Below are 19,219 nucleotides of genomic sequence, written 5' to 3' on the forward strand. Positions count from 1 at the left end.
TACAGACAAACCCTAGATTTTAAATTCCATCTAATATGACCGGTAGCTTCTTTGGCCTTCAGTAACAACTGTGCTTTGAGGATATCAAGCTCTAACTTCACAAAATTTTGTTGACTGACCCTTCCATCTTCATGCTTTTAGACAAGAGGATACCCTCCGAACAGTCATACCCAGGGCATATTTTGCAGTAATATCCTTCCACAAATTCACTTTAAAATATCTTTGTGTCTTTCTTGTAGGTTGTCCTAACAATATTTTTCTTCTCTTCCAGTTACGAGTTTTCAAATTGGCAAAATCTTGGCCAACACTAAATATGCTGATAAAAATTATTGGCAACTCAGTGGGAGCTCTGGGTAATCTGACCCTGGTGCTGGCCATCATTGTCTTCATTTTCGCTGTGGTTGGGATGCAGCTGTTTGGGAAAAACTACAAGGAATGTGTCTGCAAAATTGCAAGTGACTGTGTACTTCCACGCTGGCACATGCAAGATTTTTTTCACTCTTTTTTGATCGTATTTCGAGTGCTGTGTGGAGAATGGATAGAAACGATGTGGGACTGCATGGAGGTTGCTGGCCAAGCCATGTGCCTTACGGTCTTCATGATGGTCATGGTGATTGGAAACCTAGTGGTATGTAATCACAGCATTAGCAAAAAATTATTTGGCAATACAGTGGGCTCAATCCTGAAATGAACTAAGTGCTCTGGCTCTACTTCAACAAAGCACTTAAGCAGGTGGTTTCAAGCAATGCTTAAAGTTAGGCTTAAGAGCTTTTTTGGATTGAGAATAAAGTATTCTGCAATATCAAAATCATAAGAATGTTAGAGTAGCCATTTAGTCACATTCTTAATTTGTCTTTTGGCTCTTTGTAAATATTTTGTGCTTCAAATAATTTTAGTTTATGGGCTCTTTATAAACCATTTGCTGTGGATTTTTAAATTATTTATCCCATATGATTAGTCACGTAAATAATCTAATTTCTACTGTGTGATGGGATAAATTAAACTTCTTAATGATGCTGAATAGCAAATCTGTTATCTCCATTTTTAGATTATAAGATTTTGCACCAAAATATTTATATACTGTGAGGATTTAAAAACATATTTACAGATATTAGTCAGTTGTAGGAATATTTTTGAATAGTGACCAGGATGTAAGCAGAATTTAAAAAGCTCAGTTTTTTATGGAGAAGAGAAAAAGTTTTGAGGGTCCTTTTCTTTGCTTATGGTGAATTATTGGGATTTCAGTCTTCGATGTCACTAATATGACAGATTTTAGTAAAATAAGTGTTCTTTGTTGGGATAAAGTCTAGAACGTCCCTTTTTTATCTTTCTGCAGGTACTGAACCTCTTTTTGGCCTTGCTCTTGAGCTCATTTAGTGCAGACAACCTTGCTGTGACAGATGATGACAATGAAATGAATAATCTCCAAATTGCTGTAGCAAGAATGCAGAAGGGCATAGATTATGTGAAAAGAAAAGCACGCGAATTCATCCAAAAAGCTTTTGTTAAAAAACAAAAAGCTTTAGATGAAATCAAACCACTTGAAGATTTAAACAACAAAAATAGCTGTATTTCTAACCATACAACCGTGGAACTAAGCAAGGACCATGACTATATTAAAGATGCGAATGGAACAACTAGTGGCATAGGCACAGGTAGCAGTGTGGAAAAATACATAATTGACGAAAGTGATTACATGTCATTCATAAACAACCCAAGCCTCACTGTGACAGTGCCCATTGCTGTGGGTGAATCCGACTTTGAAAATCTAAACACAGAGGAATTTAGTAGTGAATCAGACCTGGAAGAAAGCAAAGAGGTATTTAGATATTTTGTGCATTTCTCTCTGATCTTTTGAGTATTTTTCTTTTTTTCAGCATAAGCCAGTGTATTCAGTTCTTGATCATCTGTTATTTTGACACTTCTTTGTACATGGGCATAAATGAGTGTATAAAGGAGGTTTTAATTGTTGATGAACAAAAGTGTGAGAAAGGGTTGAAAATTACAGTCTCCAAGAGGAGATAAGAGGCCAGGCAATGGGAGACCAAACTAATCCATAAGAACTGTTTATGGGCCATATGGTAGTTGCAACAACTGGTAGAGCAGGGTAGTGCCTTAGCTATAGCCTTACTCCACCAGAAACTTTTGTTTGCCTCCTGTAACAAGGGTCCCATGGGGAGTGTCATACATCTCTCTGCCACTCAAAAAATCCCCCTCTATGGGATTTTTTTGTGAGCAGGTATAAACCAGAAAACATAGAGATAGTTTATGTATTTCCTTTAGACGCTGGAATTCTTTTAGATTTTAAAATTGTCAGCTCTTCTAGACCTAGATTCCCACAAAAAGAAGTTCTAACCATAGACTCTTCCATACACTTTAAATTCACTTAGTTGTTAAAACTGAAAAATAGTATCAACAGATGAAAATATCTCATGTTGCTAAGGGAATGCCAAAGCAGGCTACAGATATAAAGCCTTGTTAAGAGCTGTATTTTTAAAAAACATATGAAGGCTATAACTGTTCCTTTACATGACTTTTTGTCTGTGGCTATTTTAACAAAATAATTTAAATTGATTTGATAACATAATTTGCAAAACAATTACACCCCCAGTGACTTAGTTTGTTGACATTTTAGTCAAATCAGAAAATTATCTTTCCAGACACTTAACAAAATTAATTTTCTGACTTGAGGAACCTCAACCTTAAACTAGCTAGTTTCCATTCTGGTAGCAAGCCAGATTCTTTGTGAGATAGCTCATCTTCCCCCACCACTGTTGTATGCTAACAGTACTTCAGACACCTAATTTTAGGCTAGCTGAATTCTGCACTTCAGTGGGTATAAGCCCTCTAGTGTTCTCAACAAAAACCCAGTGTTAAGCTAAGTTCAATCTTTGGATCCTCCCCCGAGAAAGGAGACCGGTACAAAACAGCCTCTCCCCATGGCAACCTATTTCAGAGACAGTGTTGTTCCCATTTCCCAATTAATATCTGAAGCATTAATATTTCTTTTCCTGTTAAATATTAGCCAGAATGTATTATAATTTGGCTTTGACTCAAGCTTCTGAACCGCTGCAACAATAGAGGTTATAGGAATGTATTTGAGCACATTATGAACTTGCCCTGGCAGGAAGAATTTCTAAATAAAACAACATTTAAACAAAGATCCATTGGAGAAAAACGACTGGTCATCTACTCTCCCCACAACTACGTTAATGCTGGCCAGTCCAGTCCAGGCTGCTAACCCATCATAGAGCAAGCAGTCCAATGGAGTGACACAAGCTGGTTTATGACTGACCGATGGGGAATAGATTCAGTTTAGGAAAGCTTTCTGTAAACGTGCTGCTACCTGTAGGACCAGGGTTACCTTTTATCCCATTGAGAAAGTACTAAGACATTTCTGACTTCCTCCAGAAGCTTATGAAAGAGCATTCTGTGATATAGTTTTCCATGGAAAATCAATCTAGCAGTGCTGTTTTGGCTTTGAGCCCAACTCCTTATTTTATATTGACTGTTAGTATAATGGGACTGTAAAAAAGGAATTATAAACACCAGAACAGCAAAGCCTTTGAATTAGCTGAGTTTTTGATGAGAGCCCACTTAGAAAAGACTGTAGGGATTCTCTACTTCTCAGGCCAGAGGGCACTAACAGGCGAGTTGCAGCTGGCTTCAGACCATACTGAGTTTTTCAGTACCATTCCTGGAGTTTTACAGTGCTGGCCAGGATCCTTTTTTGCTGATTGGTTCAGCTCTAACAGTGGGGTGTTTCTGTGGGGGTGTTGGTTGGTTGGGTTGGTTTGGTTTCATTTGTGTTTGGTTTTTTTTTTTTAGCTGAGTACTCTTTTCTCCCTTAGCAAAGTAACAAATTAATAATCTTAAAATTATAAATTACACTGTTAATTTCAAAGAGCTTAATTTTAGTGTGCAAAAAGTAGGGGACAGTAATATTACAGAAAATCTGCTTCTTAGAAGAAAATAGAGAAATAAAATGAAAAGGTGGTTTTTCCAAAAATGAAAAAGCTTTGGAAAAGTTTTGAAAAGTATTTTCAGAATTATTTTGAAAAGTGGTAAATCATACTGCAGAGGATGATTTTTGAAAATTGGATTACTAGAAGTATACAATATTTTTGTAAAAATATCAGAGAGGCAATTCCGTAATGTAATTTGGAAAAAAAACTCTATAAATTGGTTCTTGTGACAAATAATGACAGAGCCTGAAACTGGATACATCAACCCATTTTCCTGATAAAGTTGAAACGTCGTTCTTCCAATCTCTATAGTCACCACAAGATTAAATTAACAAAAAAATGGCTGCTTAAAATATTACAGATTTTATTAAGCGCCATGCAACTCAATGTCAATGAGTCCTGGAATTGTTACTGAAAAATGGACTGGCTACCGCTTTAGTAAGAGTTTTGTTGTTAGGGATTGGGGATTTTTTTGTTGTCAAGAAGCCTGCTGCAACCTAGCATTGATGAACCTATATTGCATTATTTTGTTTACCTCTACATCCTTAAACATGTTTCCTTCACAATTTCTACCCGATCTTTAGCTGTGATACCAAGCAGCTAGATTGCATCCAGGTCCCAGCTGCCTGTTGCAATACTTTGAGAATTTTTAGGATAGGATTAGCTTAAGTGCATTCAGTTTTTTAAAATTTGGTTTCCACCTTCCACTCCTCTCTTTTTATGCTCATCATGTTATTGAAAATTTGATTAGGTTATAAAATGCAATCTGACGTTTTATGGGCCATCTTTAATCTACCTCAGCCTTATTGTATGCAGCTTCTGCTTCACGCTGAGCTAGACTTTCAGCAATTTTAATCTGAACTTGCTGACATCTAAAGTATAGCCTTCTCTGCTGATCAGGGCTTTTTTCCCCTCATTCCTCTGAGCTCCCACCTCATTTACATAGTTATATTTAGGCTCTTACCTGCTTTTCAGTAGACGCTACAGATTCCTGCATGTATATATTTAAGCTTCATTATTTCTATGTAGGTCAAGAGGTCATTGCCACTTATGGCTAGTTGTGGTCATAAATCTTTGCAGGCTTAGCATCATCACTCATATTTTTCAGTTTAAAGCACAATTTTGTTTAAAGCCTTATCTATCACTGATACACCTTCTAGTTAATGGATCCATACAATGCAGAAGGAAAACCAAAGATTGCACAAATTTCACGTTTATCAGCAATTTACTTATGTTGAATACTAGAACATTCAAAAACATGGCAGAATTATTTACTTATTCTGAAAACAACTAATACTTGCTTTAAAAATATTTGCTGTGCATTTGTGATACTTTCTTTTTTTTTTTTACTTTACAGAAGTTAAATTTGTCTAGTTCATCTGAAGGTAGCACAGTTGATATTGGACTTCCTGCAGAAGAGCAACCAGAAGCTGAACCTGAAGAAGCCCAGGAGCCAGAGGCCTGCTTCACAGAAGGTGTTTGGAACAAAAATACTAATAATACTTATTCATGAAATACGGAATAATTATCTATTTAAACTAAGTATTAGTATTTATGTATTTAATTACTCTTTTGTTAATGTTTAAAATACGATTATTAGCGGTAGTACTTTTAGACCATAATTTACCATATGAATACTGATACCACAATTATACTATGTATCAGATAAACAAGAAAACATTTTATCAGAAATTTATCATTATTTTTAAAATAAGAAAAATATATTACTGAAAGTTCTATTTTAGTACGAACTACTGTACTTTCTGAGTTTAGTTACAGTCTCCTAGATAATAAAACAACACCCTATTTTTATACCACTCTTCATAGATATCAAAGTGCTTTATAAAGTATACATTACTGAAACAGCTGTTGAGTGGTAAATAAAAACTGCACCTGGATGGGTTTGTGCAAAATGCTAAATGAACCTTCTACAAACTGGCAAAAAGGGAAGGAATAGCCTTTGTGTGCCACCTGGGGCAAGAACAGTCTCACCTGGTGGACTCATTAATCTTTCATGCTTCCTTCTATTGGCCCTTTTAACAACTCAATAAAAGGAGAATCTGGTCATAAACTTTATTTGCAAAGACATTTCCTTGTGAGAAACCTTATGGATGTATACATCTAAAAGAGGTGGGGAAAGGAATAGGTTTAAAACAGTAATGTAAGGATACAAATGCCATTTTTGGTATCTGTAAGCAAAAGCTAGATTTAGAGTTTGGAAAATATATGCTACTGTCAGTGCTGGCGTTGGGTTATTTCTGGACGTGGTAACAGTCACTGAACTAGTAAGAAGTAGTACTGTAACAGACTTGGATTTGGCAAAGAAAATAAATACCATTATTGATTACTAGTATTTTTCTACATAAATGAAAGAAGAAACAAAATCAAGTCAGCCGCTAAATCATAAAAGCTTAAATAAATTAAGGGCACAAGTTAGAGAAGTTAGCTGTACTGAAAAGCTCAGGACTCAGATAGGAGGCTTAGAATTTTTTCATACAATATATGCAACATTGTCTGAATTTAGTATCCCAAAAAAAAGAAAGTACAATTTAATAACACTTGCCCATATCTTACTACATAAACCTACTATACATTTGTCTGACTTTGTATATTTTTACTCATACTTTGTATTTTGTAATTTGGCTTCATGTTCCATGGACTTTTATCTTTTTGCATGCACTGTATTGAGCACTTAGTTCTTGATAAATGAGAAATACTTTCTTCTCACTTTTTCATTTAATTGTAAATTCCAGTTGTCTCAGTGTTAAAATTTTGCTTTGGAGAAAAAGAAGGTCATCTAGGTGAAAATCTGTTGGGTTTTCACTAAATAGCACAGCTTCTGGAAAAGTAGCATTGTATCATTAACAGAACGCATAACCAAAATTAACGCAATTCAACAAAATCTCTTCCCCCCCCAATACATACACTGTTTTAAAGGCTGTGTACGAAGGTTCAAGTGCTGTCAAGTAAGTATAGAAGAAGGGAGAGGAAAGCAGTGGTGGAACCTTAGAAAAACCTGCTTCAAGATTGTCGAACACAACTGGTTTGAGACTTTCATTGTCTTTATGATTCTCCTCAGTAGTGGAGCTCTGGTAAGTAAAACATGAACAGGTGTCACAATGTTGTCAGAAAACATCGTAAAAGTTGGCTCTTCAAACATTGTTTTAACTTAGTTTTCTCCATCAGAAAGAACACACAATTCAAATGACAGGACTAAATTTTAGTCAGGTCTTTGAAAGAATGGTAGAAAAAGTCTCTTCTCAACAATATGTCGAAAAAAGGACAGACAATTGATTAGAGAGAGCTTAACTCCTTTGCTGAAAGTGATAGTGATATGCCTGAAGCAGGGAGACGGACAACATGTGAAGAAGAGAACATATTTAACTTTGTTATTTGAATTTGCTATCTAGTTTTACTGGTGTTTACTGATATAACTCAGGGAAAAGAACCGTCACTGATGAAAAAAGTGTTTGTAAGTAACTGTAATGGCATAAACAGCTCACAATACCTTGCAAGAGCCAGAGCTGGCTTACACAGTCTTATAAACGTTATGTGCTAGAACAGCAAGAAAGATTAAGACTGTGTGTTTGTAATTATTCCCTTCTAAAAATCAGAATTTATTATTTATGCTTCTAATTCAGCTTCTACTGACTCATACTTATGTAGGCTAAAGGGGTATCTGTAAAAACATGAATTTGCTTTAAGGTTAACAAGTATGTGAGAGCAGAATAAAAAGAAGCCAACCATAATATAAATCTATAAAAATAAAAGAAACAAAACCTGCCAATAATATGTTACTTCACAAATACAAATAATGACAAAGAATAAAGAAATTGGAGATGAACTGTTAAATAAAGGTGAGCCTGGATACATACTGAGCTGAATTTTCTTAGGCAAACTACTTGCTCTGAGATAACGTAGAGTATATCTAGCATCTACCCTGGTAGATGCAATTACCTTTTGGTAAATCACTTAAGTTTCTACATCATAAAAAAAATTGTGTTGCAAAACTGTATTATAAACTCTTTAGACCACTTCCAACACTTTAAAATACTGTTAATTGTTAGCAGTTTATGATTATGCCTATCATTAGTTTTGGTTAACTCTTTAAGAGCCATTTTGCTTTTGTTTGGTCTAATATCAGCACAACCATCAAATAAGCAACTTTTACTCAACACCATGTGACACCTTCCCTGTGATTTGAAACCCTTGAAATTACAAAAGACTCACGTCTACACTATTGACTTTTGGTTCATGCTACCAAGTGGAGAAAACTTCTAGTGACAAGAATTTAAATGAGAGAAAAGTACTGGCAAGAGATCTAATAAAGGAGAATTTCCATCATTGTATTTAGAGGAAGTTTGAGATGAGATCCCACAGTGTCAGCATCTCACACTTGTGAACCTAAGGTTCATCCACAGGACATTTATTTTGTGAAAATGCTTCAGAGACCAGGGATTAGCCCAAGCCTCTGGAGATGTGAGATCCTGCTCTGCCTTCAACTTCCTTTGTGATAGTGAAAAGGTCTCTTTGGACCTGCCAGTACTGTATCCCAATGTTCACCCCAAGGCCGCACTCCAGGCGAGTCTCACTGTCCTTACAGCCAGGAAATCTGGCAGGCACAGGCACACGGCAGGCTGCCTGCAAACCCCCGCCCTAGGGGCATTCAGGCAGGGAGCAGACACACTTCTAGCTGCCAAGAGCACTGCTAGCTTAGCCTCTGGCATACTCCCACCTATAAGAAGGAAATGGTATGTGTTGGCTCTTCCCAGTTTTGTGAGAGAAAGTTGTTAGTGATTACATACAAGTGTCAGGTACCATAGTGCCTGATCTAAGTATCCAAAATTACTGATACACAGATGTTAATTCGATGATTGATAGACAAACACTAATCATTTGAATTGACAGATGTAAAGTGATTCAAAATCAGGCTGGGTAAAAATGATTGTTAATATCAATAAATATCCAAATCTTTGCAAGCTAGCAGATCATTCCTGTTCTTTCAATTCAATAAAATCAATTTTTCTCCGTAAGAAATAATAGTATAATTAAAATTTACAAGCAATTAAAGGGAAAATTTCTTGGAGGACAGGAAGAATTTCTGAAAAGCAGAAGCTGTATGTTTTTTCAAATGTCTAAAAATGAAAACACACAAAAAGTGTAAATAGCATTGCAAGGATCTCAGAAATTTTATGCATCTCATAAAATGTGAATAATACAGTAAAGCAGGTACTTAATTTAGATAATTTTTTTTTAAGAAGGGAAGAACTTGTTTTATGTTTTATTACTTAAAATTTTCAAAAAGCAACAGGACTTAAAAACATAAGATCAATTGTATTGTCATTGTCCTGAAAACTTTACAGCCCTGGATTTTGAAAATGGATCTACCTACATACAAACCAAATGATCCCAGTAGAATTCAGTTCAGGCACACCACTCTGCAGAACCAGTGCTGTTTGTGAGTACCAAAAATGATCTGAGAAGAATAATTCACCATCAGCAATAAATAAATAAATAAAAACCTCTGACCAATGAACTGGTTGCTGTGTAATATCTGCTTCTCCCTCCTGTAAGCTGGAAAATATAGTTCCATAGGGGAAAAACAGGTATATACTGAGTTAGCAGAAAAGACACATAAGATAAAAGTGACACTTCCATGCCTTTTCTTGAAGAAAGATTGTTTCCTTTTTTGTTGTCTTTTTTTTTTTTGTTACAACATGAATTATGTGCAGTAACAAAAAGGAGCAACAAATATCTTTAAATGTGTTTACCCATAGGCTTTTGAAGACATATATATTGAACAGCGCAAAACTATCAAGACCATGCTGGAATATGCTGACAAAGTCTTCACTTACATCTTCATTCTGGAAATGCTGCTGAAGTGGGTGGCCTATGGCTATCAAACATACTTTACTAATGCCTGGTGCTGGCTGGACTTCCTGATTGTCGATGTATGTAGTATATTTCCGAAGTGTTACTTTTATATTTATCTGATTTTTTAAAATTACTTGCTCTATTTTACTTTTCAATTTAAAAAGTAAGGCAGATGGAAAAAATTCCATCTTTCTCTGTCTTTCACTTTACACTTACAACACTGCCTTCCTATACCACAGAGTTAAAGAAAGACTGGAAGTTCTCCTGCTAACAAAAGTACCTCACATGGTAGCCCCACAAGCAGTTACAGGGTTTATCCCAGCACTGTTGCTGAAAGAGGTAGTGCTGTCCTCCGTTCTGCCCCTGGCAGCTCATTCCCACCTTCAGACCTGCCTGCCCCCCTGCTGTGGTCTAAGTCGCATCTAGCATTTAGATGGGTGTCTGGTCTACCAGACATCAGACACTTATCTGGATTAAAACTCCTCTGGCAAGAAAACAAACATCATGTCCACAAATTTCAGCATATGGCTGAATTAGGGTTTTACAAGGAATGCAAGATATATTTGTAGCGTTGGTGGTGTGACTGACTTAGTATTAAAAGTCCAATGAATATTACAGAACTTGCAATCTTCACAGCTGTGTTTGAAATCAGGCTCAATAATCTTCCCTGCAAGTATTATCTAACAGTTATAACTCTACTGTGCTGTGCTGTGAAATGGGGGAGACCATTTCTTGATGTATTAATGCAATTATGGAGAATTTAAAAAAAAGTAATGTCCCAAGTATGCACCCTTGAGAAAACCTCCCATGTGCAGAAACACAAACTGTTTCTGCCGCCTATGAAGTTCTGTGTGTGAAACTAAAATAGTATGTTTTACATAGTTACAAAACCACAATCAGTCACTACATTTTTAAGATAGAAATTTCTGGTAAAACTTATACAAAAACCAAATATTAAACAAGCTCAATTTTAAAATTAAGTTGCATTTTGTTTTGGTTTCAATGACTTAGAAACAGACACTGAAAAGGTAAAAGGTGAAATTCATAAGCAGTTACTGACCCAAAGAGTTGCTAAAAATCCAACAGTTTCTGAATGTATTCCCAGCGTACAAGGGCTAATCAAAGCAGTTAATTTTCTTGAGCTTTGTTTTGTGACTGGTGCCTACAACCTTTTTGATTGGTGTACGTTATGGATTAAATATATCTAGGATTCAGCTTCACATATACAGCTACAGATAACCACGTTCAAACATAGTACTCATACAAAGAAAGTACCCTCTCTTTGGAAAACACTTTCATTCTTTAGTATCTAAATTCTTCTCAAAATGGTTACCTAAGTGGCACCTATAGCAAAAAAGCTTAAAGAAGCATGCAAGCAGAAGCACAGGTTCCTTTTCTAAACTCATTTTCACTAATATTTGACCATATTTAAATCATAATATCCCAAACGGCCATCTTGTGAATGTGTCTGAATAAGCTCATGATTAAATCCTGGATTTACACACCTGGATATTTTCTTTAATTTGTCTTTAGATTATGGCAGCTTGAAAGCTTGAAAGTTTTCAGTAGTATGATGAATGTGCTGGAGAAAGAAATTCAGGTTTCAGAAGGACCTAGCTTTGTGGGTTGCTAGAGCTCAGGATTGACGTACAGAAAAGCTATTAACTTTTAAAAGCTAAAGATTTCACATATAATGCTTGTTTTTAAATATGGTTCATAAAGAGCACTGTCCTAGAGTTCTCTTTACCTGATGCATTGTTCTTTATAATGAGATCATTGTGCTATTTTTTGGCCCAATAAATAGGTAAGGAATTAGAACAGGGTAATGAAGGAGCATTTAGGGGAAATGGGAAGAAAACAGAAGGTATTATTTTGGACAGGAGCCATAGCAAATGTAGAGAATATGGTATTTCCCACTGAGGTAGAGATGTAGAGACATAGAATACAGGCCTGTGAATATAAGATTTTATTACCCCTGCTGCCTATGGAACTGTTCTTATAAGGTCTTTAAGAAACAGCATAATCCAGGTTATTGTCAGCCTGTACAGCACATAAATTCAGCAGTCAGGCAAAAGGATCAGTCAGTGTAACTGAATACAGAAAAAATAATCCTTTCTACCAATTTCCAGAGGAGCAATGTTGCTCTGTGACCCATCTGTTAATTCAAAACAGGCTTCAATCATTTCCCTTTCAGTTGCGGGCAATCACACGGGCATTATCAGCTATAATTACTGATCCCAACAGCATTGTAGAACAAAGAAAAAGTGAGAGCAACACCTAAATTGGTAAAAAGGAGAGATTAATTTAATATGCTTTTTGTGGTTTTAAATGCCCTCAAATCACTAGCAAGATATGCAATTCAGAAGTATTAATGTTTCCAGATATTGTTACCTTATGATATTTTTGTTTGTTTATTCCCCTATTCTACTCTTCTTTCATATTACCTCTTTTTTTTTATTATTTAAAAGACTTCCTATTCCTGAACAAAGTGGTCCAAAATTAGATTCTTCTAAAGAAGTTTATATTTCACATCTATGGTATGTAAAGTAGTAGGTACAATATAATAATTTTTACTTTCCTGTTTTCATATAGGTCTCTTTGGTTAGCTTAACAGCAAATGCATTGGGTTACTCTGAACTTGGTGCCATTAAGTCCCTTAGGACACTAAGAGCTTTGAGACCTCTAAGAGCTTTGTCACGATTTGAAGGCATGAGGGTAAGACAACATGAAAGAATCTGAAACTATGCATGCATAGAAAGAACCCATGCATGTAGAATAAGGAATGACAAGTTCATGCAGAAAGGCTGCACTATCTTTTTATCTATTGCATATCTTTTACTAACAGATAAGCAAAAAGCTTCATCAATCCACCTAAATCCATATGCAGTATCACATAGAAGTTACATTCATTAAGGTTACTTTACTTTCTAGCCAATCTCAGGAGTTTTCCATATAAGGCTTTGAAATTACCAACTATGAACTCTCTTAACAGACACTTAATAATGAATAAAATGTAACAAGATTTTATTAATTTTTTACTGGTAAACATATCACCATATTTATACAGGAATCTAATTTAGCATTAGTTAATAAAGATATTTTCTGTTACCAATAGAAATCCTTCATTTTTCTTCGTATTTGATAAACCACCTTTGGTCTAACCCCACTGAACTTTACCAGATGGTACTAGAGTCATATTCATACCCGCTAGTGGTCTAAATCTATTTCTGAGTTTGGCTGACTTTAAAAACAAATCGAGTTATTTGATTTCTCTGTGAAATTATTCTTTTTGTAAGGTAAACGCTTTTCTTATTCCAACAAATCTCTATTCAATATTCAATACAATGTATATAAGGTTATTTCTTACTTATTCTGAGTAACTTAGAGACCCTGCTTACTATTCATCTCACTCAAGAAAGCATTTTAACTTATTTTTTCATTTGTTTATACCTTCTGTTCCTTAAAGCCACTGAATACAAACTAACTCTATATGCATGTCATTGAAATATCTTTTAAGAGAATGCTTTTTGCTACTTCATGGAAACATAAGAGGAAACAATGCACTAATGAATTTCGAGTCAATTATAAACGAATGGAATAGCCTGGAATATACTGTCTGAACAACCTTTAGATACAAATCTAAGCTTAATCAAGTCAAACTGAGGCTTAGAATTAAGTTCCTTAAATTGTATTCATCAGGCTACATATCTCTACTTCAGAATGCATCAGAAAAAAATATTGCTAACCAATGATTGCTAGATTAATAAATTTCAGTTTCATATAGCAAATTGACTTCTAACAGTTTTCTCGTCATTTGAAATTCATGAATTGATATTCAGCAGGGTAAGAGCTGGTCAAGTACTACAGAATGTACGAATTTTCATTTAAGTTTGGAATGACTATTTGATTTAGCCATTTTCTCTTTGTCTTTCTTTGTACTTACTGTTCATGAACATTCAGATAAATGTGGTTTTGTGCAGAGAAATGTCGGGAAATTGCTGTCAGCTTTACTTTTTTAATAATGTTCTGGTCAGCTGCAGGAGGACTGGGAGACCAGTATAGAAGTTACACAGGGACAAGAAATGCAGCTTTTTAGATGATGTTGGAAAAAACAGATCATTTCTAGAAAGAAAATGTCAAAATTTATTGCCAAATGTTTTATTCCATTTTTCTGTATCCTTACATGATTGCCTTAGTAAATTTTCCACTTAGAAGATTTAGGATATTCATGCTCAAAGAAAAGTGCCTGTTATTTGAAATCTATTTACTGCTTTCCCTTATTTCTCACTGAATAACTATGAAACTATGCCAGAAGACCAATCATATGGTAGTATTTCAGATACACAACAGGAATAATTCACAAGCAACTTACTGTGCAAGAATCACAGACAAGCCTGGAAAAGCAAAAAAGGTTTCAGCTCTGTACTCCAATATTAATGACAATCGATGAAGTACCTGATTCCAGTCACTTCGCAAATTTGACTGGCCAACTGTATAGGTCTTATCTTTACTACTATTAGTTACATGTATTTCTGAAAATGGTTTTTCCAAAGCACTTGGCAAGTACTCACAACAGCTCATTGACAGATAGTAGCATTACTTTATGAATGACTCACGAACAGTAAAAAGATTCAAATAACAAATAATTGACCAGCTCATGATAAGACTATAGTCAAATTACAGTCTTCTCAGAAACTGAGTTCATTTCATAAAAATCCTTAAAAACAGATTCTTTTATCTGCCAACAGAAAGTAAAAATACATCAACCCTCTTTGCTTTCTTATATTGCCTATACCTACACTGAGCTGTGACAAAGCAAGCTGAGTTTTTATTCAGCGTGTATTTATAATTTGAATGTTTACCCCTATGTTCAAAACTGTGCAAATTTTGCCTTGAAAATATAAGAGATCATACGTATTCCACAAAAGTCCTTGTATGTAAAAAGCTCTGCATAATTTTGTAAAACAATCTGCTAAGTTCTCAGCTACTTCAAATCAATCTTGTTCTTAAATAAGTTTACCATTCTGGTGACTTGGAAGAATACAGCATTTTACATAGTAAATATTAATAACTATTCTGTTATCCCTAAATATGAAACATACTTCACTTTTTAAGTTATATTTTTACAAGTCTACAGTTATACTCTGCAGTTACAACTTAATTTTGTAATTATGCTGTTTCATAAATGGGATAAATTCTCTTTCCAAAGTGAATATAAGATATATGAATCACTTGCACCAAAATAGGGTACAAGTGGTCCATAGCCTGAGTTTGCCTTGAGCACGGAAGTGAATTTTGCCATATTAAAGGCATTTAAAATATCTGCTAGTATACTGAATTCTGAGAAATTTTAATACTTTCTATAGTGAATCTCAAAACCAACTCCACCCAGATGCTGGAAGGCAAAGTAAAGAATTGCTTTAATTTAATTTAAATTTCTGTCTTAGGGTTTATATTCTCATCTCAATTAGCGTACGTACTGAGCAGAAGTATCTGCAAACTGAGATTTGAATATACCCATTGCTTTTTGTTTAGCTTTTTAGTACTTGCAATATAATGCTTTTGCGCTAATTCTGAATTGGTATGCTACTTGTAAATGTAGAATACTGAGTATACATTGCTTTGCTGAGTTAGAGAATTAAGTGACAATAAAGCATGCATTTGTGTCTAATTTCACAAAATAAAGCATGTCATGCCGTGCTTGATTTGTTTATTAGAGAAATAGTAGAAGGCAGCAAACAATCTGAAATCCACTTGCACTTTCAGTTTTGCATGCCTTATGCATATTTCTGGCTGATGGCTTTAAACATTTACTGTATTTCAAATTTCCAGTCCAATTTCATAACTTGTAAAACTAAATTAGAGTACTTGATGTCTTAAATATCCTCTAAAATTCCATGGCTGTTCCTTAGATTCCCTTACCAGGAAAGCGATAATGAGGCATTTTCAAGAGTACCGCAAACTTCATTAGTAGGAAAGAAACATTTCTCATATGATTGAGTTATAAAACATAACATCAAGTGTCTGTCATTACAGATTCACAACTAGTAACAGGTTATATATTTCTATTTCATATAGGATAACCTTTCTTCAGCTTGGATGGGGTGGACCACTGGTTCCTCCCCTTATCTGTATTATGGGTACAGTATTTCCCCCTTTTCTACCCTTAATGATTACAGTGTGACTAATCGCTACGTTGTGTATTTAGGGTTAGAAGGAGAGACAATCATCTCATTTGAGAATCCCAGTAGGAGCAAAAGTAGATTATATATATTCACCCTACACCCCCTTCTTAATTGCTTTAAATCTTTGGAAATAATCCTTTGAAATTTCTGATGTTACAGAAATAACATGAAAACTTTTGAGAAAATCAGTATTGTTATTTAGAGTTATCTGAGTCCTTTTTGCAGGGGAAAGGTACCTCAGCTATTTTTAGATTTTTAGATGCTTTTTTAACTGACATTAAAAATGGTTTTCTTTAAGAATTTGAATCTGGCTTTTGCCCTGTTTTGGAAAGATCAGTATTTTACTCTGTTACTCAATTTATAGCTATATACATTCAAAAATATCCCATAGAAAGTTTTGAACATTACTTGTAACACATTAAGCACACACCAAAACACTATGATCTGAATAGTCACAACTATAGATATTTATATAATTGCAGTTTAAATTTTTGCATAATTTATAAACCCCTATATGTTACATTAAGTAAATCACTCCAAGTGTATATAGATGACACGAGACATCATATAACATATATAATCCTTCCTTGGAATCTGAATTTAGTCGTCTTTGGCCTGTGTTGGAAACTAGTTTTTGTAATTTTTATAAAATGCCAATAACAATATTATTTTTGTAGTATCTTTCTTGGACTTTAGAAATGTCCTGCAGGAGACATGTCAGTGATATAAAACATTTGCATTCATCATCAGATCCTTAGAAAAATCCAGTTCTTAGACTACAACCCTTGCAAGCACTGACTGTAGGAGGGTATCATTAGTGCAGGGGGTTTTATAGCTTCAGTGTAAATGATGTATCAACATAAATAGCATTCACTGTAAATTTAGCATCTTATCTCACAGTGAATTATGTATTCACTCTCAAGAAAGTGTATTCACTATCTTTTGCAAGTTTCTCTTAAATATAGAGGAATATATTTTGTTGATGAAAAGATTATGCACTTTGGAGGATTTTTTGAGGACTGTGATCTTATTCATTACCTTGAGTTTTAAGGAAAGTCTATTAGAAGTGTTATGTCTCCTGAAAGACAATTAAAAATTTACAAACTTCAATGTAGGAAGACTCTCTGTATAGATATTCATAAATAATACAGGAAATACCTTAGTATTTTGAGATTTTTCTTAGACTGTAATTCTACAATTAGAAGAGAACTTCTGAAGGAGTTTCTTATATAATTAAGACTGATACGATTTTTGTCCGGAGTTGTGTTTGTTGTATCTTGAAGAAAATCCTTACTTTTAGGATCAAAATTTAATGAAATTTGAATGAGATACATAATAGAGTTTACATTTTAATTAAAAAAATGTTAAAGAACACATAAAGGTCAATACCATTTCATTTCTGCAACAGGAAGAGCAAAAAGGGGTTTTTTTCACTGCATCCGCTGAAATTTGAAGATATTGTTCCCACATAAAATAATTACTCTGTTTTCATGCTTGTATGTATTTACAATATTTACCAGGTCTTCTCAAACAAATGCAGCCATATGATTTATTGCTTGGCAGATAATTACTGTATTTCATCATACAGTATGTTAAATTATGTCTTTTCTTCTATGTTGTCTTCAAAAGTATTTTGTCGTATACTTGATTTCTGGTGAGAAACAGAATCAAAGCTGCTCCGGGAACTGCACTATTTTGTTAAATCCAACAGTGTAGCTTGGTTTTAATAGACTGTTACGTGAATAAGAAATGCTTCTGTTGCTACTTTAACCAAGTTAAATTTTCTGATAAAAGCTAGGACAGAACCGCAGAATCACTGAGGTTAGGAGGGACCTCCTGTGATCATCTAGTCAAACCTCCCTGCTAACAGTTCTAGCGTTCCAAGATACAAACTCACCACCCAATTGCATGAAATTTTTCCAGCACAAAGTGTTATAAAAATAGTTTTTGTGTTAAGTGTTTGAGGAAGTATTTTGTTTTCTTTGAAGATATCGGAAGCATTCTTCAGTCAGCTGCCCTTGTATAGTAACAATTAAGGAAAAGTAGAAAAGACTGCAATTGTTAAGGGAGTGATTTTCTTTTCCTCTGAGATCTTTTATCGCTTGCTTCAACTTTATTTCTTCATTACTGTCAAGATTAAGATTTAGTTGTACCTCCTTGTCAGGTGTCTCTGATTCCATCTGTCTTCTTGTTGCATACTCTCAGTTAAATCCAATTTTTTCTTTATACTTGCTGCTTTAAATGGTAGTTTTCTAATAATCTTCACCCTGTATTCCTAATACAGTCTTCATTTTACTCAGAAATTGAAAACCTTGTCATAAATCTTGTCAAAAATACTCAAATTTTTTCAGTTGTTTCACACGTGAGGTGCTTCTCATGCCAGTTCGAACACTCTAACAAAAGGCATTTCTTTTTTTCGTGATTTAAATAATATTCTAGTCTCACTATCATAATTTACTTTTACATACTGTCTATTTGCTACTTTGTAGTGATCCTGAATTAAGGATAAGCATTAGTTTGCTAGAATAAGATTTCAGTTTTATTTTTTCCTTTATTTCTAACTTTTCTAAACATTTTTCTATATGTTATTTAATTCTGGGCTTACATAATCATAGGTCATGTAGTTAAGAATAAATTATATGTATGTACATGGCGTTAAGGCAAACTGTGTAGCAAAGGTGGCAATATTCTAGTTCCTTTACTATGCACTTCTTAAAGGCAAAATCCATAAAATACCTCTAATTTTGATTGGAGGATAGAGAAAAGACAAAGCCAGACTCTTCTCAGATGTGCACAGTGATAACAAGGGGCAACGGACACAAGTTGGGTTATGGGAAATTCTTATTTGATTGTTGCGGTTTAACCCCAGCCAGCAACTAAGCCCCACCCAGCCACTCGCTCACTCTCCCCCAGTAGGATGGGGGAGAGAATCGGAAGGGTAAAAGTGAGAAAACTCGTGGGTTGAGATAAAGATGTTTAATAGGTAAAGCAAAAGCCGCGCACGCAAGCAGAGCAAAACAAGGAATTCATTCAGTCCTTCCCATGGGCAGGCAGGTGTTCAGCCATCTCCAGGAAGGCAGGGCTCCATCACGCATAACGGTAACTTGGGAAGACAAACGCCATCACTCCGAACGTCCCCCCCTTCCTTCTTTTTCCCCCAGCTTTATATGCTGAGCATGATGTCACATGGTATGG

The 19,219-nt window shown here is 34.8% G+C and overlaps 1 protein-coding gene across 9 annotated transcripts in view; it reads left to right on the forward strand.

Annotated features, from left to right (window-relative positions):
- Positions 1 to 19,219, forward strand: part of LOC143162392 (sodium channel protein type 1 subunit alpha) — a 105,198-nt gene that overhangs the window by 63,490 nt on the left and 22,489 nt on the right. For all 9 annotated transcript variants that reach the window (XM_076342696.1, XM_076342694.1, XM_076342698.1 and 6 more), the window contains 6 exons: positions 272 to 628; positions 1,337 to 1,819; positions 5,323 to 5,440; positions 6,903 to 7,057; positions 9,743 to 9,916; positions 12,432 to 12,554. In XM_076342696.1, the coding sequence (XP_076198811.1) occupies positions 272 to 628; positions 1,337 to 1,819; positions 5,323 to 5,440; positions 6,903 to 7,057; positions 9,743 to 9,916; positions 12,432 to 12,554 (1,410 nt within the window). The remainder of the gene's footprint in view (positions 1 to 271; positions 629 to 1,336; positions 1,820 to 5,322; positions 5,441 to 6,902; positions 7,058 to 9,742; positions 9,917 to 12,431; positions 12,555 to 19,219) is intronic.

This window comes from Aptenodytes patagonicus, chromosome 6 (assembly GCF_965638725.1).
Source record: "Aptenodytes patagonicus chromosome 6, bAptPat1.pri.cur, whole genome shotgun sequence".
Lineage (NCBI taxonomy): Eukaryota > Metazoa > Chordata > Aves > Sphenisciformes > Spheniscidae > Aptenodytes > Aptenodytes patagonicus.